General features: G+C 47.7%; 1 protein-coding gene across 4 annotated transcripts in view; it reads right to left on the bottom strand.

The window, feature by feature from the left end:
• Positions 1 to 3,840: 3,840 nt before the first annotated feature.
• NPAS2 (neuronal PAS domain protein 2) overlaps positions 3,841 to 25,125 on the bottom strand; it is a 179,246-nt gene continuing 157,961 nt past the window's right edge. For 3 of the 4 annotated variants that reach the window (XM_054474289.2, XM_054474286.2, XM_054474288.2), the window contains exons 14-21: positions 24,974 to 25,083; positions 22,753 to 22,842; positions 18,196 to 18,342; positions 12,446 to 12,643; positions 10,195 to 10,385; positions 9,769 to 9,861; positions 7,122 to 7,302; positions 3,841 to 5,260 (exon numbers count right to left, since the gene is read on the bottom strand). In XM_054474289.2, coding sequence (XP_054330264.1) covers positions 5,078 to 5,260; positions 7,122 to 7,302; positions 9,769 to 9,861; positions 10,195 to 10,385; positions 12,446 to 12,643; positions 18,196 to 18,342; positions 22,753 to 22,842; positions 24,974 to 25,083 — 1,193 coding nt within the window. In that variant the 3' untranslated portion in view covers positions 3,841 to 5,077. The remainder of the gene's footprint in view (positions 5,261 to 7,121; positions 7,303 to 9,768; positions 9,862 to 10,194; positions 10,386 to 12,445; positions 12,644 to 18,195; positions 18,343 to 22,752; positions 22,843 to 24,973; positions 25,084 to 25,125) is intronic. The other variant, XM_054474287.2, reaches the window with a different exon arrangement.

The raw sequence follows: 25,125 nt of genomic DNA, 5'->3' as shown, positions 1-25,125 counted from the left end.
CCGTGTTAGCCAGGATGGTCTTGATCTCCTGACCTCATGATCCGCCCGCCTCGGCCTCCCAAAGTGCTAGGATTACAAGCTAGACACATTGCTTTTAATGCACAGAAGTGGGGTTCTGTTAACAAAGAAGAAGAGGGGCTGGCACAATTTGTTTCAACCAAATGATGCTTGCTCTCATCTCCTTTCCGCCTCCTCTTCCTCATGCTCAGGCACCCTAAAGCCTGCCTCAGGCCTTTCATACCCCATGGCCCTTTTGGGATCGTTGTTCTGATCCTGACTCCCTGCAATCACTCTCTGAAGATGTGATCTTGCCTCTTCTATCGGGCTCCCAGCACCTAGAGAGGGATTAAGGGACAGCTTTCTAGGGTACCATCCATTAGAGGTAATAAAAGTGTTACTGTAATAAATCAGAAAGAAGTCTGGTGCCAGCTGACTCAAGTTTCGGTATAACTGATGAAATGTGAGTAGATCCTACCACTTGTTGAAATAAATAGACCCCTCCAGTGGGAATCTACAAAACATCCCCCTAAGATGTCAACTCTGCTGCCTTACATAAAGGTTGAACAGACATATAATAAAGACTGTTAGGTTTGAGGACTGAAAATCATTTGCCTGCCTGGGGCTCTGCAGACTCTTCCAGCTTCTGTTTCCCTCCCAAGCCCCAGGGACCAGGCCAGTGACTACTGGGCCTGGAAGAGACCAGAACCATATAATAGGAACTTTGTAACTCTCTGGTGTTTGTTAGCTGGGCTAATCACTCACGTCTTTTTACTTTTACTGATGAGCAGAGAATCCTTAAAATGAAACAAGATCTGAATGTTTCCCTGTGGGGGCAGCAAGAAAGTAGACAGGTTGCATTCCCGTCCACCACCTTTAGGGGCGACAAACCTAAGGGGCTAAGGGAGTCCTCCTTGGCAGTTTCATGCTGGACTGAGCTCCAGGAAGGTCCAATGGGACTTCCCAAGAAGCGCCACCGAAAGATTTATTTTAAAAGGAAAGAGGCGTGGTGGTGAAGAGGTGCTAAAGAGGTAGTGTGGGTAGACCAGGCCTGGGAGGTCAGTGTGGAGGCTGTTTCTGTGACCCAGCCTAAATAGGGCCCAAATGAGGCAGCAACTAATGTGACAGAAAGGAGAGGAACGGCACAAGAAGTATTTGAAATTAAAATCAACAGTTCATAACTGACTTCATATGGAATGTCAATTTAGGAAAAAGTGCTGAACAAAATCACATTAGAAAAGTAGACTATAATATATGTTACATTGCAGAGATCAATGTGATTTTATGACTGAAAATGTTTTCAGCTCCATCACAACAGGATGACCCAATAACAGCAACAGATGCAGCGCTTGACCCAATACCACCTCTTAGTCTTACTCTAGGCGTCCAGATTTTAATCTCTACTTTTTTTTTTTTTTTTTAACTAAAAGGAATCAGGACTCCTTGGAGGGTAGTCGCCTGCATGCTTTGAGAGAGGAAAAATAAAATAAATAAATAAATCAGTATGGGCCTTGATTGTGTTGTTCCCAGAAGGAAATCTGGAGTCTGATTTCTGATGGGCAATGCTAAAAAGAGAAAAGAGCCAAACACAGGAGCTGGCTCTCACTGGCCGGGTTGTACCAATTTGAGCATGAAATAAATAACAATGGTCAATTAGAAAAGTTGAGTTCATAAAAGGCCATGAGTTCCTAACTTCATGCTTAAAATAAAACATGAAATATAAAAAAGATAATCATAATTTTAAAAAAGGAATCAATATCATAGATGTGCCTAAGTGTGGTTAGGCAAAAATCCTACAAGAGTTGTTTTCTTTTTTGTGTTTCCAGTGAGCTTTTTTTGCCAGAAAAATAAAGCTGTTTGTATGCATAGTGTGAAATTAATGCATGTCTGCCCAAAAAGCTGCTAACAGGTATCTCTAGAGGATCCAAATTAGTTATTTATCTGGGACATTAATGGCAGACTTGGAGACCTTCAGGCTGTGCCTACACTAAGTAAAGAGAGAAACCAAAGCAGTCTTGTACCAAAACAAATTTTACCAGATAATTTAGACAAGAGTGTAAAATGTCATGGCTTAGAACAGTTGGCTACTTCCCCATGTTGCATGCACAAACATTTTTAAATTAATGTAATGAATTTTAGTTGAATTAGAGACAGTAAACTGAGTTAGTTGAAAAGATCATAAACTTAGTGTACTCGAGTTCGCGTTTCAGTCATTTCACATGAGCCAAGACTTTGTAGTTTTACAAATAGAAAGGTCATGGTTTTTCTGGAAATAGGACAGGGTTGCAAAATAGCCTTTTAATGAGCAAACTTTAATGAATCAAAAGTTTAGGGATTAAACTTCCCATGATGCATGTGGGTTTAAAGAAATATTACACAATGAGTTTTCTGAGTTTATCCAAATTCTGAACAAGTGTAAGATTTAAGCAAAGCTAAATCAAATTAGTAGCAGGGCACACTCTGCCCCTTTTTTAATGATTTCCAGCTAGAAAATCCTAGGACGATAAATATGCTGTCCATTAAAAATCTTGTTCTGCTTAAAAAAATGCTGACAGCAAATTACAATTCTATTACAGGCAAATCAGATCTAGAAACCTTTGAATATATAAAACATTTAAAAATAGTTAATCCAGTTTCACACAGCATTTTTAAGAAGGGGGTTCATTTCTGGTTCCTTTAAAGAGTTAAGTGTTCTAGTACGTGCAAAATATTTTCACTTACCTTCTTCTCAGGAATAGAACAATTGTGTGAGTAATAAAACTTTTTGGATGTATTTATACAGCACCCTCTCATGCCATCCAAAACTGATCCTAGTCATAGAACTGGGAAGAGCCATTCCCATTCTACATGGGAGGAGTAGGAGCAGAGAGCCATAGCAATGCAGCAGGGAAACGAACTTTGCTCTCTTGGGCCAATGATTTTGGAAAGGGCATTGCCATCGCAGTGGTTCTCAACCACAGTACTCCAGGGTACCCTCCTTCAGCCCCATGAAGCTTCATGATGGGGTGGCTGTCTGTAGTTGGTAGAAATCTCCTAGATGCTGCGGCTATGCCCCAACCCTCAACATGGCATATGTGCACACATCTTATATGGAGACACACATACGCTGCCCACATCACTGATAGATATCTAAGTGTTGGCGGCGAAATCCCATGCAATTCCAGCCTGAGTGAGTTTAATGATGGGCTATAAATGAATGCTTTGGTGGAGAATGTCTTGGTCACCTCCATGGATTTTACCTGTGTCAAGATTGAGATGTTGGCCAGGCATGGTGGCTCACACCTGTAATCCTAGCACTTTGGTAGGCCGAGGTGGGCTGATCACTTGAGATCAGGAGTTCGAGACCAGCCTGGCCAATATGGCGAAACCCCGTCTCTACTAAAAACACAAAAATTAGTGGGGTATGGTGGTGGGTGCCATACCCCACTAATGTGGGTAATCCCAGTTACTCGGGAGGCTGAGGCAGGAGAATCACTTGAACCAGGAGGCAGAGTTTACATTGAGCTGAGATTGTGCCACTGCACTCCAGGCTGGGCGAGAGAGAGAGATGCCGTCTCAAAAAAAAAAAAAAAAAAAAAAAAAGATTGAGATGTTTCCAGTAACTTTTTCTGTTTTGTTTTGTTGTCACTTCTATAGTAAACCAGTGTTTTTCGGGCACAAACTTTAACACATAAAGATCAGAACCTGATAGGCCGATGCACATACTGCAGCTCAGAAAGCTGATGGCTTGCTTTCATCTTTTCCGTATCTTTGATTATCCTTGAAACATCTTGAAATTAGAAAAAAAGAATTACTGGTGAAAAGATGTATGCAGGGATGTATAACAAGGGACAGAGGAAATTGTACAAATTTGTTAATTTATTACAAAATTTTCACTCACAGAAAAACACAAGAAAACTTTTATACTTTTATATTTGGGAAAAGGAACTGGTATCTCAGATACAAAATAATTTACACATAAGCCATACAATTTTATTTTATATAGAAATAGGTCATTATTACAACAGCTGTACAATTCACTACGCTTCATCTTATAATTACATAAAATCTTTTCTTTAGAAACATCTCAACATAACAAAACATACAAAAAAAGCAAAGTGCATTTTGAAAAGGAAAATCCAATTCTCAGTATTCTCATGAAGATATGTAGAAAGATGCAGCATTCTCACTCAAAGGGCCAGCACGTGGCAGGGTCTCCTTGGGGACTGCAGTCCCCCAGGCCTGTCTGGCTTGTGAAACCTCTCCCCTCACAGACTTGGAGTTCTCAGCAGAATTCTGGAATGTTGGCTGGCATGATTGTGCTTTGCTTTGAGTCCACCTTTGTAGTTGCAATCAATGAAGTAAACAGGAAATAGTCCAGTGTTTTATTTAGGGGCTAAAAAAATCACCACCAGCATGGCATGGGGTGAAAAGCCTCATCCCATTAGGGTTTAGGCCAGAAAGTGTGAATCTGTAGCTTGGTTAATAACAACCAGCTTCTCTGATTGGTGGGCTGTTGTTACTGTGGTCTCTGAATGAAGCCATGAGACCTTATTATTTTTTGAAAAAAACAAAGTGCCTAAGTTATTTCCTCTGTGTAGCTGTGCAAATTAAAACAAAAACCACCATTTAAAAATAATGAAAAATAATCTCTTTATTCTCTCTCTCCAACAGATCTCTGACCCAGTCCTTCTCCAATACAAAGGAAAGACGATCAAGAGCATGAAGGCCAGCTAGCGCAGATGGGCGGGCCGCAGGTGGCTAGAGCAACCGGTGTACTCTCGGGGGATGCAGCGAGATGCGCCATCTCTGACGGTAAACCGACCAACGATGCCTACACGGGGCACCTGGTTCCTGTCCAGTATGGCTATAGAGTGTGCCCAAGAACCTCGGAGGCAAGAGAAACACGGTCAGTATTCCTGATCATTTCCACTGCAGCAAGCGCTGCACTCCAGAGATGGTTACCATCCAGGAGTTCTGAAACGTATGCAGTGTGCACAAAAGCCAGGGGTTTAGTTCAGGCTCCTCTCCCCATCTCCTGTGGCCACCCCCCTCATCCATTGCTTAAAGCTGATTGTGTCCCGACTTCAGTGCCGGGGCACTATCGGGGCGGCTGCTGGAGGCCTGACGACTCAGACAGACTGCTGACCCTTCGGGGAGGACGTAGGGGCTGGGGCTGTGCTGGGGGTGGTTGGGGGTAGCCCAGGGTCCCTGGCTGTTGTGAGTAGGTGGAGAGAAGTAGCGAGTCCTGCTGCTCACTGTGCAAAGAGGTTGGTGCCTGTACCTAGAAAAAAAAGAACAAAGGGCTTCAGAGGTGGTTTTGATGTCCGCTCCTCAACTGTCTTACAGGGCAGTGCAGGGCACCCTGCAGGTTGAGTTAGACTATAGGGCTGTCTTTCGTGGGGGGTCATGTGGGGAGAGGTGGCTCTGGAAAGACCTGGGGGTGTGGTGGGGATGGGGACTAAAGGAACCTTAGGGTGAATTCTGAAGCTAAGTTCTCCGCCAATAGTGGGGGCACCTTCTGGCCCAATTGGCCTAGGCCTGTGGCTATGGCTATGGGGAATGGTTTCGCAAACACGTGCACATGATCTACCTGTAGCCAGAATGTTTTTGGATGATGGAACCTGAGACCACATGCGGGCAGTTGACAGGGCAGAATCCAAACACACATACAGTTTGCACACTTTTCACTGCTGGTCCCTGATCCCGTAGCTACCTCCAGATTCGCCAGCACCTACTAGGAGCATCTTGATTGGAAGTTTAGAAGCTTTGACTGGCCAAAGCCTGACTTTGGAAACTTCAGTCTTATCACCCTTCCATGAAATCTCCTCCTGCAAGTAACCCAGCACTCCCCTGCTCTCAAAGCTGCCCAGGCACAGCTGCCCTGAACTTTTGCTCAGGCTGCTGGCTGGAACTCTGTCCCTTTATCTTCACCCTCACCCACACTTCGGGCATTTCCTGGACATCAGACTCTGCAGTGGGTGCCTTCTGAGCCCTCTGTCTTCTCAAGTCCCTTCCTCCACAAAGGCTTCCCCACGACAGTACTCCCACTGTTCCCAAATCTGAGCCTGACTGCACTCTGTGCTAACCCACCTCTCTGCACCCCACCCCAAGCCCCTAAGGGCAGTGAGTGGGCCGAAGAGCTCTCTGTATTCATAGCCTGCATCTTGTATGCAACAGGTGCGTGCAAACTTGTCTGTTGCTCATTTCCCATCCAAAATCACTTCTGGGTCTCGAGAACTGACAAGATCTGCAAAGCCAAAGTCTGAGTTGACTCCCACTATGCGTGGGGTCAGGGAGATCTGAAAATTATAGCACAGATGGCTTAGCAGCATTGGAATTAAATTACATTCTAGAACTTCAAGGACAGCTATCTCCATCACTATCTACAGTGCTCAAGAGGTCTCAGCTATTGCTCATTCTCCATGGCTTTGCAGGTGCAGGTGGGGCTGCAGGCCAGGGAGGAAGCCCCCCAGAACAGGGAAGGGCTGGGGTGAAGAGGGGCACCCTGAACATGGGTGAGGGAAGGCCAGGCCCTTCTGGAGCTTGGCAGACGCAGACGTGTGGCTCCCACGTGAACCTGTGGACCAGTGGCTCTCACCCTCCCTGCTTTTGGCATACTTGGCACTTGCTTGAAGTAATTTTTGCCTTCGAAGTAGTGACCACATGTAAATGAGCTCCAAATTTTCCTGGCAAGCCCAGTTTCACACATCACTCTATTTATGAAGGCAGGTTAATGGATCTTTAACTAAACCTGATTTAACTTTATGTTTATATAGGACTTTATAAACACACTGAAAAGTCCAGCATAGTCATCAATGTTTTTTGACTTTTGCTCTAAAAACTATGAACATATCAAGATGCAAATCCTTGAGTAAAAACTACTTTTTAAAAAAAGAACGTTTTTAGCACATAACCACATAAGGCATAATAGCCAACTCGTAATTTCATGTACTCTGTAGACACAGACTTCATAAACTTTAAGCATGAAAAACAATCAAATAACAATCTTTCTGGGGCTTACTTCTATACTAGGGATAGAACAACCTTGAAAGCAAGGGAATAAAATATCTTTGAGACTTGGGGTGTGGAGCGTGGCCCAGCTCCCAGGCCTGCACGGGGGCCCCCTGGGCCGTGGCACCCACCTGCAGGTAGTGCTGCTGTGGCTGCTGCCGGGCCTGTGCAGGCTGCAGGGGCGATGGCTGGGAGGCGGGGAAGCTGGGGTGGAGCACCGCCTGCCCCATCAGCAGGACGGGCATCGGGGTGCTGCTGCTGTTGGCGGGGTGTGCATCTGGATTTTGAAACACGGTCTGGCTCTGTGCGTACCTGTTTCACGTGGGAAGGAGAAAACAGGTCCTTTAAGAAAGCAGTATTGATACGACACCAAAAGCACGAGCAACAAAGAAAAAAACAAATAAGCTGGACTTCATAAGAAACTTTTCGCCAGGCGCAGTGGCTCATGCCTGTAATCCCAGCACTTTGGGAGGCTGAGGCGGGCGGATCACAAGGTCAGGAGATCGAGATCAGCCTGGCCAATATGGTGAAACCCCCATCTCTACTAAAAATATAAAAATTAGCCAGGTGTCATGTTGGGCACCTGTAGTCCCAGCTACTTGGGAGGCTGAGGCAGGAGAATAGCTTGAACCCGGGAGGTGGAGATTGTAGTGAGTTGAGATTACACCACTGCACTCCAGCCTAGGTGACAGAGTGAGACTCTGTCCCAAAGAAAAAAAAAAAAAGAAACTTTTGTGCATCAAAAGACACTATCAACACTATCAACAGAGGGAAAAGGCAGCCCACGGAGTGGGGGAAGATATTTGCACATCACATATCTAATAAGAGACTGATACCAGAATATATAAAGAATGCCTACAACTCCACAACAAGAAACCCACACAACCCAATAAAAAAATGGGCATTGGGGCTGACATTTCTCCAAAGAGAAGCTAGAAATGGCCAACACACACATGAAAACATGCTCAGCATCACTAGCCATTCCATTAGGGCAAAGCAGATCAAAACCAAAATGAGATGTCCCTTCACACTCATTACAATGGTGATTGTCAAAAAACCAGGAAGTAACTTCACATGGCCGGGAGGAGAGAGAGAACGAGGGAGAGGAGCTACACACTTTTAAACAAACAGATCTAGGGAGAACTCTATCACAAGAACAGCAAGGGGGAAGTCCCCACCCATGATCAATCACCTCCCACCAGGCCACACCTCCAACGCTAGGGATTACAATTCAACATGAAATTTTGGTGGGGACACAGAGCCAACATTTAACACAGTGGCTGGAGCACTGGACAATTCCCACCAACAGAGCACTAAAGTTCAAGTGATTCTCCTGCCTCAGCCCCCTGAGTAGCTGGGATTACAGGCACCTGCCACCACACCCGGCTAATTTTTGTATTTTTAGTAGAGATGGGGTTTCACCATGTTGGCCAGACTGGTCTTGAACTTCTGACCTCAGGTGATCCGCCCGCCTCAGCCTCCCAAAGTGCTGGGATTACAGGCATGAGCCACTGCGCCCAGCCTATTTCCACTTATTTGGATCATTTAGGAAGAACAGGCAAAATCCGAAAGCAAAACCAGCCCACTTCCTCCCACCTAATGATAGACATGAACGGAACTTTACAGATGGCTCCCTGCAACCTGCAGGTCCCTCCTTACCCTCCTGTGACCAAAGGGAGGGCCAGAAAGTCTCGGGGGCAGAGGCTGCCTAGAAAGTTATCCTCAGGCATGGGGAGACCCCAGACAGGGCCAACAAGGTAGACTTCGAAGATTCAGGGAGCCTAAGGGGCCTGTGGCCTGGAGTTAGCTGGCCTCCAGCCCCACCATCTGCACTGTGTGGCCTTCGAGAATGGAACCTAACCCCTTTAAAGCCCAGCCTCTTCACGGGTTTAAAACAAACAAACAAACAAAAAATAAGCATGTACCTACACCGTATGGTTTTTATCGGGATAAAATGAAATAATGAACATACAGACCCTGACCCTCAGAAAGGCAGTAACCATCTGCCGTTACTCTCAGTCCTGGCTGAAGGAGGGCATGGAAGAAGGACTTCCAGGGAGAGGGGCCTGGGGGTGCCTGCGAGGCCTCTACATGAGGGCATCCCCGGCCTGATCAACTAGCACTGTCCTGGTTAGCTCTGGACACAAAGTCAACCAGTGTTAATATGAAGGAGATGTCTGTGTGATAGCTCTATTTCTGCCTCATTCCCAAGGGCTAGAAACTGTTTTCCAGCAGCTTTTAAACTATTCCCCTTGTGTCTCCAGTAACCGTTGTCCCTAGTAATTAAGTAGCTGAGTAAAGCTGCTTCTGGTCCTGCGGGTGCTAGTGGAGAGGAGGCTGGGGAAGGCAGAGCGGGGGCTGTTTGTCTGGGAGAGAAGGGCCCGAGCACAGTGCCAGAAGCACGGAGCACCAAGTGTGCCTGCGGCATGTCAGCTGGAGCCTGGAGGAGGGTCCTTGGGAAGGGGGGTGTCTCCAGGGGTGAGGGCTTTAGAGGGCTTTACAGGTGTAAAGAAGTCAGAAGATGATGGCAAACGGTGGGGTGTGAATTGTTTCATTCAGCGCTGCTCTAAGCATGGAGTGCTGAGTTTTTTCTGCTTAATTGGGACACGGTAGAAGAAAAGCTGAGGGGCAGCGTCCCCTTCACAGCTGTGGGCACACTCAGACCCTGCCTTTAGCACAAGGCTCATGTGAGTGCTGCTGGCCCAGGCGGGTGAGTCTCGCCAGCCTGGAACCATTCCACCAGTGCTTGCCTCCTGCCTCCCGCCAGGGTCCACGTACTTGACTTGCCGTCCCGTCCTGCTGACCTCCGAGGGCTGCCTTGCGTCACAGGACCCGGGCATCATGGGCTGGATGGGTTGGCTCAGCAACAGCCTTTAAACAGAGGTGGGAAAATAGGAAACTGATCAGCACCTGAACCACAGACCCACTGGTCGTGGCAGCACTTGCTCAGCCTGGCTGTACCCTTTATGGTTGACCCTAATCCCCACTCTCCTGGCCTCATTCTCAGAGGATGATGGACACAGTGGGTAACCTCCCCTGGACCTCAGGACCCCAAGCCCTGTCCTCTGCTTCCTTAGCTGAGATCAACTGTGGACACTTTGGAATCTGTCTGAACTCTGCCTCCGTCTAAAGCAGAAAGTAGAGCTGAAATGAATGGGGTAAAATGATGCCTGGGTAATCCTTTAAACAACGGCAGTCTCGTACCTGAGCTGCCGATCATGGCTGAAGTCTGGGCTGGGCTGGCACTGGCTGGCATCCTGGGAGGTGGAAGCAGGTGTGGTCAGATTCAGACTTGGCGGGAGCACAGCGGTGGCGCTGCTGAACGGGGACACTAGGCTGCTTCCAGAGCGGCCGCTGCTCTGCATTAGCTGTGAGCTTCTCATTGGCTTTGGACCCTGGAGCATCATTTCAATGAGAAAGGTAAGACTTGGACTCAACCCTGGGGCCATCTCTCCAGGAAACCTCTCAGTGTCTCCTCCTTCTACCTACCCTTGCCTTTCCTCTAAATCAGAACCTCCCAACTACTGAATTACTTTGATCTTGTGACTGTCTTCCCCATTGGATTGTATTTGAATCCCTTGGGACTAGCACAATGCCGGACTCCAGGCAGGCAAGTAGCAAATGTGCCTCAAACTGAACTACTTTCTGCTTCAAATTCTACTGCAGACACGTGGCCCTCCTGGCTGTTTCTCCAACTCACCAGGCCTACTCCTGCCCTAGGGCCTTTGCACGAGCTGACTGCTCTGCGGAATGCTCTTCCCCTGACATTGACATGGCTCATTCTTTCACCCCCTCAGGTCTTGACTCAAATATTATCTTCTTCATGAGGCCTTACCTGGCTACCTCTTTACACCTCCAGCCCATTCCCGGCCCTCACCAGCATTCCTGTACCATTGCACATACTATAATTTTCACATGTTCATCTCTCTCCTCATTTGGAACAGAGATTCTTTTTTCTTTTCTTTTTTGTTCACTGCTTTCCCTCAGTGCTCAGAATTTAGTGCCTGGCACGCAGTGAGTTGAGTGAAATAATAAATGAGTGAGGAAGTGGGCTTGCACCTGCTTTGGGTTTTCTGTCTATTTCACTGATTGTCCATTCATCCGATAACACAGTGCTCTCATTCTTAAAGTTTTTACAAAATTTTCCAATATCAGATAGTATAAATCCTTCCTCAGTTTTCTCTTTTCCAAAATTTTCTTAGCTCTTCTCACCTATTTTTCTGATGACCTTTTAAATCAAAAGGCTGCATTTTCAAGCAAAACCCTTACATTTGAAGAAAGACGGCCTAAACATTTCCATATGTGTGCTTACCCGTATTGTACTTCAGGTTATCTAAGTTCCCAGATTCTCTACTGGACTACAAGCTCCTTGAGGCCCAGGACAACTCTTGCTCATCATTGTTCCCCTGGGTCTTGGTGAATTCAGGAGCTCAGCTGACTTTACCAAAGCCACGAGGGCATGGGAATGTGAGGCTGGAGGAAAGGCTGCCTTCCTATCTGTCATCCTCCAGGAGCCCTGCTCCAGACTTCTGAACTCCATTCAATTTGAGTGCCATTATCTGCTGGCGATTTTGTCTAATTGCAAGGTCACTGGTGGCTTGGAATAGGTAGAAATGGCTACAAGGGTTTGGCAAGGAGTCTGGGGAACCTGGAGGAGCAGCGGGGGCCTGGAGGAGCAGGTAGGCCTGGAGGAGCAGGGGGGCCTGGAGGAACAGTGGGGACCTGGAGGAACAGTGGGGGCCTGGAGGAGCAGGGAGGCCTGGAGGAGCAGGGAGGCCTGGAGGAGCAGGGGGGCCTGGAGGAGCAGAGGGGCCTGGAGGAGCAGTGGGGGCCTGGAGGAGCAGGGAGGCCTGGAGGAGCAGGGGATGCCTGGAGGAGCAGGGGGTGCCTGGAGGAGCAGGGGGGCCTGAAGGAGCAGAGAGGCCTGGAGGAGCACTGGGGGCCTGGAGGAGCAGGGGGCGCCTGGAGGAGCAGGGAGGCCTGGAGGAGCAGTGGGGGCCTGGAAGAGCAGGGGGCACCTGGGGCAAGGGACAGTGAACAGCAGTGGCTGCTCACGTGGGTAATGGTTAAAACCAGAGTAGATGGCGGGGACTGTGGACGTTGAGTGTTGGGACATTCAGCTGCCAGTGGGTCTCTGGGATGGCCATATCTGCCTCCAACCCTAAGTCAGCATCAAAGGTGAACATTTCAGCTGAGTGATATCTTTAAGCACAAGAGCAAGGGACTGAGGTGGACATTTATAAAACATAGAAGGAAGCCAATACAACTTGGGGTTTCAAAGTGACTTTAACAGAAGGAGGAAAAGAAGGCTCACTCCCAAGTCTACCCCCAGTCCATAACGGAACATGGCAGTAGGCCTCACTTCACGTAGGCTGCAGGAATCAAGTATGTCCCAAATTGCAAGAGGGTGTCTGCTCTAGAGGCAAGGAGTGAAGCTGGCAAGGAGCACATTTACCTGGGTTGATATCACACTTGATTCTCTGAGCAGGTGCTGGCTTGTGACCTGGGCAGAGGAGATCTGCCCTGGAAGTTGGGGGCCCGCCCCGAGCTGGGGCTGAGTCACTGCAGCTGACCTTTGCTGTAGCTGCTGCTGAGCCTCAGGTCGCTGGGTGCTGCTGAAGCTCAGGGATACAGCTGGCTGCTGCAGGAACATCTGGGAGCAGAACAGAAATGCCTGTGAAGTTGGGGTCATGGGTACCTCACCAGTGTGCACCTCCTTTGCATTCCCTGTGCCCAGTAAGAACTTCCTTGCTCTGAGCTGCCTAGAAATAGTTCATTTACTCCACTGGTGAACATGAAGCACCTGTGATGCCCCAAGCTCAGTGTAAGGCACTGGCCACAGAGCCATGGGCTGGAGAGACACTCTCTCTGCCTTCATGAAGGTTATAGGCAAGTGACTGAGGCCTAACAATGTGAAAGCTGTTTAGACCCAGATGTTCTCTAAATAATGTGATGTACTTGTTTAGAGTTGAGGTTGGCTTACCAGCTTCTTCCTAGAAGGGAGAAATACCTGTTGAGTGGAATGCATGATGCAGTCATGATACTACTGCATCATGATGTAGGGGCAGAGGGATGGCTCACCTGTGGCGTGGGCCACATTGCCCTCGCGGTAGGACCAGGCTCTGTGTTTGCCCTTGAATCTCTGACCAGTGACTAGTGTCTGTACCCACGTTGCTGTTGAGAATCTTCAACCCAGTGCTCTCAGCTGAGATGGCAGATCTCTCATTAATTAAGGAACCACATTCCCGGGCAGGCCAATAAGCATGGATATGATCACATAACATCGAGTCCATGCACTTTAAAATTATGTTCGAGTTTTGTAATCATCATGATCATCTCTGGGTTTTGTTACCTGAGATGTCTCAGAGACATTGAAAAGGCCACGGTATATTAGCTTGGTGGTTTTAATTTGAAAGATTTAAGAGAATTTGAGGTGTTCTTGAGAATCCTGATTTAGTTCAAATAAGTTTGGTGTATTTGATTTAAAACAGTTGTTTACGCTGGGCGCTGTGGCTAACACCTGTATTACAGCACTTTGGGAGGCCAAGGAGGGCAGATCGCTTGAGGCCAGGAGCTTGAGACCAGCCTGACCAATATGGTGAAACCCCGTCTCTACTAAAAATACAAAAATTAGCCAGGCGTGGTGGCGCACGCCTGTAATCCCAGTTATTCGGGAGGCTGAGGCAGGGGAATCGCTTGAACCTGGGAGGCGGAGGTTGCAGTGAGCTGAGATCGTGCCACTGCACTCCAGCCTGGGCAACCGGGTGACTCTGTCTCAAAAATGAATAAATAAATAAAACAGTTGTTTAGGTGCTTAGAAAGATTTTACTTCTTAGCTTTATAAGTCTGCCTTGTTAGGTACATAAAATGCTTGAAAGATTCAGATAAATTAAATGTGTAAATGAATAGCTTTGGTAGATAATGCTGATTATTCACAATCAACCTATTAACTAATTGAACATAAATAAAAATCTAGTTAGAGCATTGCTCTTTTTAGACCAAATCAGTAGATTCCTAAATAAAATAGAATCTGTCAGTTGACTCTGAAGTTTTAAGAAACACAGCTTCTGTAATTTTAATAATAATTTAATGACAGACCTGAAACTGGCTTTTTAAACAAAAGTACCTCTTGGGTATTAAAAACATCAGATGGCACTATGTCTATCATGATTCTCAACATGCACTGTTCCAGTCCATCAGGCCCTTAGCTTGGAATTCTTTAGGGGGAAGGCTCTCTGGCTCCCCACATCTGACGTTTTTCACCCCATTCCTGTACTCAGTGCAGTCCCACCTCATATGCAGTACAGGACCGACAGGCTGACATCTGCTGAGTGTCAGCGCAGGTTTGGAGGGGCAGGCGAGGATCCCACCATGCAGGCATGCTGGGGAGACTTACGGATCAGTTCGCTCAAGTGTCTGCTTCATGGGTGGGGTCGAGCCACTTACCAGAGGCCCGAGATGGGCAGGTGGCTGAGCTGGGGCTGGATTCTGATCTTTCTACCATCCCACGGGACCTCCCCAAACTCCTCTCATGCCCCACCCACCACAGAGAAGCCTGCAGTTTTGAAATGAGGACTCCTTGTCACTTTAGAAATTAAGAAGAATTTTCTGGGTATCCATCATTTTACACATGTTGAGGATTCATGTTTCATGCAATCCCAGCTCCCTATTAAAATACAGCTCGTTTACAGCACATAGGGCAACCTATACTTCATCACTTCAGCAAAAACCTAGTAGTCAAACCCATTTACCATGCGTTTTTCTGTTAGGGCACAATTTACTTTTTGATTAGAGTTCGAATAAATCCAACCTTTATTGATGAGAGGCAGTATAATTTACCTTAAAGCAGACCTACCTTAGCTCAAATTCCCACCCTACCATTTACTAGCGTTATGGCCTTGGGCAATTTTAATAACTTTTCAAAGCCTTAGTTTCCTCATTAGTAAAAAATAGTGACATTAAAAAAATAGTGACATTAAGAGCATACATCTTATTAAGGACTAAATGAAGTTAATGCATATAAATGACCTGAGACATAGTAAGTACTGAATGAATGTCAGATAATAGCAACATTCAAAATGAAAAAAGGAGCTTTTTCCTCCTTTGCCTCTTTGGGCATATAAAAACTGTTTGATAAATGAATGAATGGAATAAATGCATGTATGAATGAATAAACATATGAATGGTGCTTTCACTCAGAGAAGGGCAAATTATGTCTGCTAGTGTTATTTATGTAACAGACTGTAACAGCAAGGTGTGCTACTCTGTCCCATCGATGTATATCCTCTGACAGTAGAAATCCTGTCCTGTTTATCTTTCTGTATCCTCACAGTGCTTAACCACGTGCCTGATAAATAAAGGGTGTCTGTCAGATGGATGGATGGATTAAAGGATGGATGGAAGGAAGGATGGATGGAAGGATGGATGGAAGGATGGATAGATGGTGGCTGGATGGAAGGAAGGATGGATGGATGGATGAACCAGTTGAGGAACACATCATTTGCCACTGCTACAGGTGTCCTTCTAGGCATTCCTTTAAGCAGCCAGCAGAGGGCGCGCATGCTCTCAAAAAGAGCAAGAGGCAGCCTTGGAGGGGGCGATGGGCCTTTCAGCACAACAGCTCTTGTCCAGGTAGCCCCATTCATGATCCCATCCAGGTGCAAACACCAACAGCCCTTCAGGACTTCTTCCTCATAACCCAACATTTTTTTTGAAAAAAAAAAAAAAATAGCAAGCATCACAGGCACATATAGCCTTGATGAAAGTTTTGAAGCAATGAAGTAAAGCATCACAAGTCCACTGAAGTTGGGATAAAGGCCACTGGGTGGGGGACTGGTTCCTGGTTTGCTGCTGGGCACAGCCATACTTCTGTTTATCAACAATAAAGTAGAATTTTGTGGCTTAAGGAGATGGTGACTTGAAAGGGCTCTGAGGTCAACTTTATAGAAAACATAAAAAAAAAAAAAAAAGTTCTCCAAGTGGGAAAAGTTATCAGAGAAAACAAACCAACAACTTCTAATTTTCAAGAACAAACCAATCCTACACTCACAGATGATTTTTCATTAGTGGTATCTGCTTAGTTCTACAAATACTTGTCATTACAGGACATTTTAGAAGTATACAAAATAGACAAGTAATATAATGAAACCTTGGTATCATCATTAGGCTTCAACAATCATCAATGTTTTGTCATTCTTATTTTATCTATCCCTCTACTTTTGGGGGTGGGCTGGAGTCATTTGTACTTGCTTATTCTTCACACTTGAATCACACTGTTTAGTTTAAAAAAAAACAAATATCACATTTTGGAACATATTTCTTTAAGTCTTAACAAAAAAACAAGGCAGACTCCTTGAGGAAATGTCCTCTGTCTCGACTATCTGTGGATTTCCATGATCTCTGGAAAATTCCACTGCAAAGATAAGGCCTCAGGAATGAACACAGGGCAGGAAGGCACCGGAGGGTGCAATTCCCATGCCGGCCGGCTCAGAACATCCCTCGGTGCACTATGGCATAGGTACTTTGGGGTTAACCAAAGGCACGGGTCACAAGGAGGAAAAATACTTTGTTATAACAGGAGTGAAAGCGATAACCTTGCTGCCTGTTATTTTAAAATTCAGAAAAGGCAGGAAGTAGAAAAACTCCAGGCACTGAGGGGGATGTTCATACGCCTACCTCAATTTTAGCAGTTTCTGGCTCGATTTCCCCCTTCCTGTTAGTGTAAAAATTCCATTAAAGTAATTGGAGTCAGGCAAGCGTTGGGCTCCCAGTCAGGCCCTGGATCAGTGAGAAAAATATTCCAGCTGGGAAGGCGTAACTAAAAAGCCATTTTTTACCTATTCTGGTAAAAGGTGGAATGGCAGCTCGAGAAGGCCGAGCCTTTTCCTGGTCAATTTAAGGGTGCACTGAGGAGGTGGGGAGAGTAGCAGGGCTCTGGCATGGCCCAGGCTGTCTGAGTGAAGCCTGCTCAAGGCGCACACGCCGTGTCTTGAGGGGAGCAGGTGGGGAGGTGGCCTGTCCAGGGCAGGGCTCTTCTCTTTAAGGTGAGTAGCCACCTCTGAGAGGCCTGTGCAGGGGCAGGAAGGGGAGGGACAGTGAGCATCTAGAAAGCCACCAGGAGTGCCCCTGAGGTCCAGGCGGAGCTGCTGGGACCTCAGCGAGGCAGGATGGCCAAATGAGCATCTCCCTAAGCCCCCAGACACCTGCACCACTGTGTATTAATCTCAGCGTGCACCGGCTCACGGCGCTGTGCCTCGACAGAACCCGCCTGTCACCTATGGTAGGTGTGGCTGCACTTCAGAAGCTGTGTGGCCAGGGGAGGGTCTGTGTAGATGGTGATGGGGGAAGCAACAGGGACAGTGCTCCGGCAGAGATGTTATATCTGCTTCTTTCTGTCCCTTCTAAGGGTCTCCAAATGCTTAGTGCTCCCAGGGCAGACGCCAAGGTTAGCTAGAGTTACATTTACAATCAAAGGCTAGGTCAGAATCAGGCACTTCTGAAGATACACAGTCCTGGACTAATATAAGTAAAACATTATATATTATTAAAAGAGATCCAATATATAAAGGTTTTCCTCCAAAACAAAACAAAACAAAAAACAAAACAAAACAACACCTCTCCAAACAATTCTAATATCTGGGGGTCACAGTGAGAGCTGCTGCTGCTGGGCCTTGCAGAGCCTCCCTGCTGGCACACCACAAATGGGGTGCCACCCAGCTCCCTCTGCAGTCTCCAGTAGGCTGTGATACGGATATCATCATTTCCCACATCTCCCTGGATGCCTGCATTGGATGAGAAACAACAGAGCTGCTTCCATCTCCTCCTGATGGCAGCCTGGGCTGGGAGCTAGGAAAGCGAAGTTATAGAGGTGCAGGGAGGTACTACCCAGGACCGAGGCAGGCATCCATGCAGGGCAATCCAACGCCAAGTGCACAAGTGCAAACGTAGGTGGAGGCAGCGAGCAGATGTGCCTGCCAGAGTGAGGGGTGAGGGAAGAGGACATCAGGGGTGTGGCCTGGAGGCAGGGATGAGGACCGGGATTTGTTCCTTGTCCTTTGCAGAGACTGCAATATGCTTTCATAAGCAAATGGGGCTTGGCAGGGCAGTGCGCAGGGCTTGGGAGGAAGTCCTGGCTGCCTGGAAATGGCGGCAGGACCCCTTCCCACACAGCAGCAGGGACAGAGGCCAGCCCGGGAAGGGGATCACCTGGACGTTGGAGTCCTGGACCAGGCAGAGCTGCTCCTGGATCTTGTGGAGCTCTTCCTGTTGCCACCGGATATTGGCCTGCAGGATCCGCGTCCGCTGCTCTAGCTGGTCTTTGATGGTCTGGAACATACTGAACTGTGCCGAAAACTTCAAGGTGGAACCGAAAAACATAACCAGATGAAAGAGTTATTTCAGCCTTGCAGGCAGATCTTGCTGCTGCTCGGTCTGTACACTTCATTTCCGTCCCTTAGCCATCTTTCCCAGTGTCCCTAAGGAGCCCACGGCTGGGTCCAGGGCAGTGAACAGGGGCTGCAGATGAGGTCTGGGCATCCTGGGGGCCCCTGTGCCAGTCTTTCTCAGGCTGGCTATGACAGCAGGCCCGCCTGAATCTGCAGACCCGACTTACTGCCCTGCAGTCTGGGAGGGCCAGAGAATTGGGACAGGATTTTGTAAGCAGTGTTCACAAACTGATATTCCAAATTTAGAGAGATGAACAAATGGTTCTGGAGATGAATGTCAAAAGCAGGGCATCAGAGAGTCCCTTTTCCCCCTCATTTAGGGCATAGCAGTTTGTATGTGACAGCTTCACAGGCATTTTTGGGTCAGGTCATTATCCTAAATCTGATCCTGGCTCTCTCCAAAACAGCCTGGGATCATCAAGGACTTATCATTCCCCCTCACCCTCCCTTCTCCAGCCTTACTTGCTACTATGCACGTCTCGGAAATCTGTGCAAAAAAACGAACAAAACAATCACCCGGTCTTTGCCCCGAGGGCCCCCTCTCCAGTGTGACTGACCTCGGGTAAAGACAGGGTGAATGTTTTGGGTCTCCCCTTCCTTTGGACCCTTAATCCTTTCTGGGGAAGGAGGCTGGCCTTAGGAAACTTGCAGGTAGTCTCTGCCTCCTGTCCCGTCTCCTTCAACACAGGCTCCTCTGCTTCCAGGAAACACTGTTTGGGAGGGATGGCAGGAGGGGCCTGTAGCCCCTGCTCTGGGCTCTTTGGGGCTATGACTCCCATATCTTGAGGCAAATGAGTTTGCTAGATTCATTCTGTTTTTCTCTTTCTCCCTTTTTACCATGACTTAACCTTCACTCCCTCAATCTCTAGCCCAACAATCTCCCTAGTCTGTTTCCTGCCCGCTGTCTTTTGCAAATGCCCCCAGGGCCTCTCTCTTTTCCTCTGCCCTTTGACCTCCCAGACACAGAGAAGCAAGGAGAGCAGGAGAGTTGAGAAACAGGATGAAATAACTGAAAGCATAGCTTTTGAAGCAGCAAAATAATAATTAAAAAGAACCAGTAAGAATAAGAATAGCAGGTGCTGACATGTGCAGAGACCCTCAGGTGCCAGCTGCTGCCCCAGGCAAGTAGAGGTACGCGTGTTGTGCTTCTTCACGATAAGCCCATGCCACCCCAAGAGGCTGCACCCTGCTGGAAGTCACACAGCGAGATGGTGGCAGCACCAACATGTAAATCCCAAGTCTTAGGAGCTGAGCGAAGCCAAGAAGTTTTGCCCACAAGACACTCTCACCTTGACCAGAGAGGCTTTGACCTCAGACTTCCTTTAAAAGGAAGGTTCTGTTGCTACCCATGCATTTAAAAATACCTGTGCTGGGCCGGGGGTGGTGGCTCATGCCTGTAATCCCAGCACTTTGAGAGGCCGAGGTGGGCGGATCACCTGAGGTCAGGAGTTTGAGACCAGACTGGCCAACATGGTGAAACCCCATCTCCACTAAAAAATACAAAAATTAGCCAGGCGTGGTGGTGTGCACCCGTAATCCCAGCTACTCGGGAGGCTGAGGCAGGAGAATTGCTTGAACCCGGGAGGCAGAGGTTGCAGTGAGCTGAGATTGCACCACTGCACTCCAGCCTGGGCAACACAGTGAGACTCCGTCTCAAAAAATATATATATAAACAAAAATAACAAAAATTAAAAAAAAGAACCTGCGCTATCCCAGACTCACAAAAATCCCAGTCAGATTGTGACTAATCAGACCACTCTGTGAAGATTTTGAAAGAGAATTCAACGGAGAAAGCAAACGAGCTATTGCAAGTATTTAACGAAACACAAAAGCTTCTCTGGCAGGTTCTACAAAGTCGGGAAACTCAGGGTTGCCCCTTCCACTTGCAGTGGATGTGGCTCATGGGTGCCGAGTTGGCTTGGAAAGGGAGGGGTGATGGGCTGGGTTAGGAGGTGGTAGCTGCCTCTCACGTTATTCTGATTTTTTCAAGGCCTCCCAGACACCCCATCATTAGGCCCTCCTTACCTTCTTGATGGCGATGTTTTTGATAAAGAGATCTACTCTAATTTAAAGACATTTTAGAAACATAGTATGAAGAAAGAGGCTTTTTGGAAAACCACTAGTTACCCAGATAACCGCTCCTCAGATTTTGGATTTCATTTTTCCCTCCTTTCCCTGAAGGGTGAGGGGAGTGAGAAAAATCCCAGAATCTCATTGTTTCACATGAAGTGGGTATGGGAAGAGCTGTGTGACTTGGAAAGTCAGTATTACGCAGGGATGTCTTAAAGAATATAGTTACTGGCTGGGCGTGGTGGCTCACGCCTGTAATCCCAGCACTTTGGGAGGCTGAGGTGGGCGGATCACCTGAGGTCAGGAATTCAAGACCAGCCTGACCAACACGGCAAAACCCCGTCTCTACAAAAAAACACAAAATTAGCTGGGTGTAGTGGTGCATTCCTGTAATCCCAGCTACTTGGGAGGCTGAGGCAGAAGAGTCACTGGAACCCAGGAGGTGGGGAGGTTGCAGTGAGCCAAGATGCTGCCATTGCACTCCAGCCTGCGCAAAAAGAGTGAAACTCCGTCTCAAAAAAAAAAAAAAAAAAAGAATATAGTTATTATTAAATATAGTACATACGACAGACTAAGAAGTTCAATAAATGAAAAATCAGAATTCCAAAAGAGACTGCATCACACCGTTGTGTCTTATAAACACAGACATTCTTTATAATGCAAGACCCAGAAATTAAAGACATTTTCATTTTATGCCCCTTTGGATTAAAAGGTTACTAATTTCATACCAAATAGGCCTTGGAAATTTAAAGAGAAAAACAGTATTCAGGTTTTTTTTTTTCTTTTGGCCTAATGAGGGTGAATATAGGCAGTTTTAATGAGTAGATTCCAGAAGGGTAGCTTTTACACCACTCTTGAAGCCTGACTCTGGCAAGCAGCACGCGTTAGCATGTGTCTTACTCCAGGAATGCATGAGAGACCCCCACTAAGAGGGCATATGTTCCGAAATAGTTTTCATCAGTGGTGACAGATGTGTGCCAAGACAGAGAGGGGCACCCTGAGAAGGGTGTGCCCAGGGGCACCTGCTGCTGAACCGCTGTCTGGGACCGCAGCTCTAGCTTGTGGCCATGGTCTGGGCAGAGCTAAGTCTCCTATGAGGGAACTGAAGTCAGAGCTCAGGCCTGGGCAGGGTTTGTCACTCCCTGTGTTCATAACTCCCTGCTGAAGCACATCCCTGCTGTCCCCCTACCGCACCATCTGGCAACCTCCTACCCACCTTTCCGGGGCCAACTCAAGCGTCACCTCCTCCAGGAAGCCACGTCAGACTTCCCTGGGCAGAATATTTCCTTCATGGTTCTATAAAAACGCATGCCCTGCCACGGCAGCGTCTCTGTTTACATGCCTGTCTCTCCCTTTAGTTCTGAGAACTAAAAGCAAGGGCTGACTTACATCTTTACATCCCTAACACCTCGCTCACTGACTGACCCAAATAGTAACTCACCGAATGTTGTTGAAACAGGGATGGAATTACTCAGCAAAGCCGTAATCCTTTTCTTTTCTTTCTTTCTTTCTTTTTTTTTTTTAAACAAATGTGATATTTATAGTGCTGGACTCACAGCTTTTAGATCCTTTCAGTCTTTCTATGACATGCAGCCCAATTCAGACCTTTTCTAAAATACCATGGCCAATTTGGCGTCGTAAAGAACAAGAGGAATGTGGAAAAGTGGCAAAGAGGTGAACAGAGACTGTTAAAAGAATTAAAAAAACAGACCCTGGACTTTTGCAGCAACTTGGATGGAGCTGGAGGTCATTATTCTAAGTGAAGCAACTCAGAAATGGAAAACCAAATATCGTATGTTTTCACTTCTAAGTGGGAGCTAAACTATGAGGTCACAAAGGCATAAGAATGAAATGATGGACTTTGGGACTGGTGGGGGAAGGGTGGGAGGGGTGTGAGGCATAAAGGACTACATATTGGGTACAGTGTACACTGCTCGGGTGACAGATACACAAAATCTCAGAAATCACCCCTAAAGAACTTATCCATATAACCAAACACCACCTGTTCCCCCAAAAGTATTGAAATTAAAAAAAAAAGAAAAACCCAGACACTGGAAAAAAGAACTTGGAGACGAGAGGGTGGGTGTGGGGGGAAACTCATGGCTCGACAAAGGCCACACGCACATTGGGAGGGACATTCCCCCACGTCAGGGCCTTGGTTGGGACCTAAGTGTACAAGACCATCATCGCAGCACACTGCGTGCTTCTGGCTTGAGATGGGCTGCCCTTTCCTGGGTCCCAGACTCACCTGTGCCATGGGAGCGGGTGTGCTCTGCGGAATGGTCTGAGGCAGGAGCTGCTGTGTGAGGTCGCAGGACGATGGGGAAGGCAGAGGGGCCTGTGGGAGAGAAAGGGGCTTTGTTACCACTGCTTCTGCCATTCCAGGGGACAGGGATGTGGTCTCTTGGTCCGGTGGGTTCTCTGCATTCCACACTGGGGTGAACAGCTGCAAGTCAAGAGTTCCAGAAAGTACAGGTGTCTGTTCCCTGGCTGCACCGCTTCCTACGCAGGACACACGGGCAGAGCCCCCGCACAACTGGTGCAGGCTTCCGCCCCACCACAGTGTGCTCTGCCAGGCTGCTGCTACCTGCCCAAGCCTGGTAGCTCAGCTTCACTTCCCTTCCCATTGCCTGCTGTCCTGGACTCCGCCCTGGGTGGATTTGGTTGCTCTCCTCCCAAACGGATTCTTAGCGGTGTCATCAAGCAGGACGATGTGCATAGACTGCTATCATGAGCTGGCTTGTGTGTCCGTATCTTTTCTGCTCAACGCTAATGCACATGGACAGACACACCATGCATGTTTGTCCGTGAACTCATCCAGGCAGTGAGGACTGGGGCAATTTCACCAGCCTCTGCCCAGAACCTTTTAAGAGACTCCTGGGAAGTGAGCTGAGTCACATCTGTGTTCCCTGATCACTCGGGTGGGTGGGGGAGACAATGTATAGTAACAAGAAATGAAACACTCTGCTTCACGGGCTAGTGTTTTTTTTAAAAAAGAACAGTGAAAGGACTTGTCTGAAGTTATTCTGACACGGCCCCTAGTTGCTAGGGCCTATATAAAAAAGCAGCTCAATGGAAAGTGTCACCCAGGACAGCATTGGGAGGAAATGACACCAGGAGACCTTGTTTCAGTGAGAAGTCCCAGGCACAGGGCTGATCCAGAAGCTGGTCTGGGTTCTGTTTCCCTGCACAGCTGGGAGGAGACGGAAGCACTCTGGGCCTCCTCCATTGTTGGCAAAGTGAGTGACACTGGACAGGAGAGTCTGGAAGAATGGCAGGCATAGCTTGCAAGCGCATCTGGAGGTGGCTGGAGAGAAAGCAAGTGGTCTTTGCCACATTCTACTTGCAAATAAAATGCATCGCCCAAGCTTCTCAAGCAGGGTGTGCACAGCCTTTATGGAGACAGCAAGCAGGAAGGTGGCACATTCACTCCATCTCCAAAGTGACAGTGAAGTGTGGGTGGAAGGGGTTTGGCAACTATCTGGAGGTGGCCCCTAAAATTCCTGGGTACTTATCCCATCTAGAAGTGGAGGTCTATATCCCTCTCGATGGGTGAGCTCGGGGCTGCTTTGACCAAGAGATATGGCAGTGGTGACACTATGTGACTTCCGTGGCTAGGTCACAGAGGGCTGCATGGCTCCTGCCTGCGTCTCCAGGTGTCTCCTCTTGGAACCCGGAGTCCACCACCATGCCAGGAGAAGCCTAAGGCTTGAGAGGCCCGTGCAAGTCAATGACGGATGGCCTCAGCTGAGCCCAGCCCTCAGCCACCCAGCCCGGGTGCTGGACATTCATGTGCAGACACCATCTGGTGGGTGCGTTCCATAGCCTAGGCCCACGAGACCCCCGACACCAAGGTGCAGAGAAGTGCCATCCCCATGATGCCCTTTCTGAATTCCTGACCCAGACTCCATGAACGTGATACACGTGGTTGCTTTAGGCCACTAAGTTAGATGTAGTTTGCTACCTGGCAATAGATGACCAGAGTGGTGCATGCCAGTGACTTTACATATAGCCAGGGCCATGCATCCCCTGATGTTCTGGAAGGATCTGGCACATGTTGGGGACGCTACCTGATATGTGCAGAGGTACATTTTTGTTGACACTGAGCTGCTCAAATATTTTCACCAGCATGAAAGGGGATTCAAAACAGAAGAATCCTAATTGTGTAGCCCCAGGGGCTCTGGGGGTATGAGGGTATGACCCCGGGTTTGCAGTTTTGCCTTTAATCCTTAAAATTCACTTGGATTTTGTATTCTATGGATATACATCCATGTTAATTTTGTCATGCAAATGTTTAAAATTAGTTGCCAATTAAATTACTTAACTTCCCACCCCCATCTGCCACCCTATACTCTCAATCCCTAAGTAAAACGGATTCTCTGGGGAGACGCAGCACATCGCCTGTGGCTCTGCAGTCCCCACCACATTGTAGCGTACTCCCGTGGAGGAGTTTGGGGTCACACACTTACCGGCATGGTGGCTGCCTGGCTGAGCCCGGGGACAGGTAACTCTTGGGGCAGGGTGGCTGATCTTGGCAAAGCTGGGGTGCTGGCCTCTGCCATCAGCTTGGTGGGAGTGGCTGTAAGAAAGCAACGAATGACCTTCTTAACTTACATGTACC

The sequence above is a fragment of the Pongo pygmaeus genome, chromosome 12 (genome assembly GCF_028885625.2).
Source record: "Pongo pygmaeus isolate AG05252 chromosome 12, NHGRI_mPonPyg2-v2.0_pri, whole genome shotgun sequence".
Taxonomy (NCBI): Eukaryota; Metazoa; Chordata; class Mammalia; order Primates; family Hominidae; genus Pongo; species Pongo pygmaeus.
This window is presented reverse-complemented; position numbering and strand designations above follow the sequence as displayed.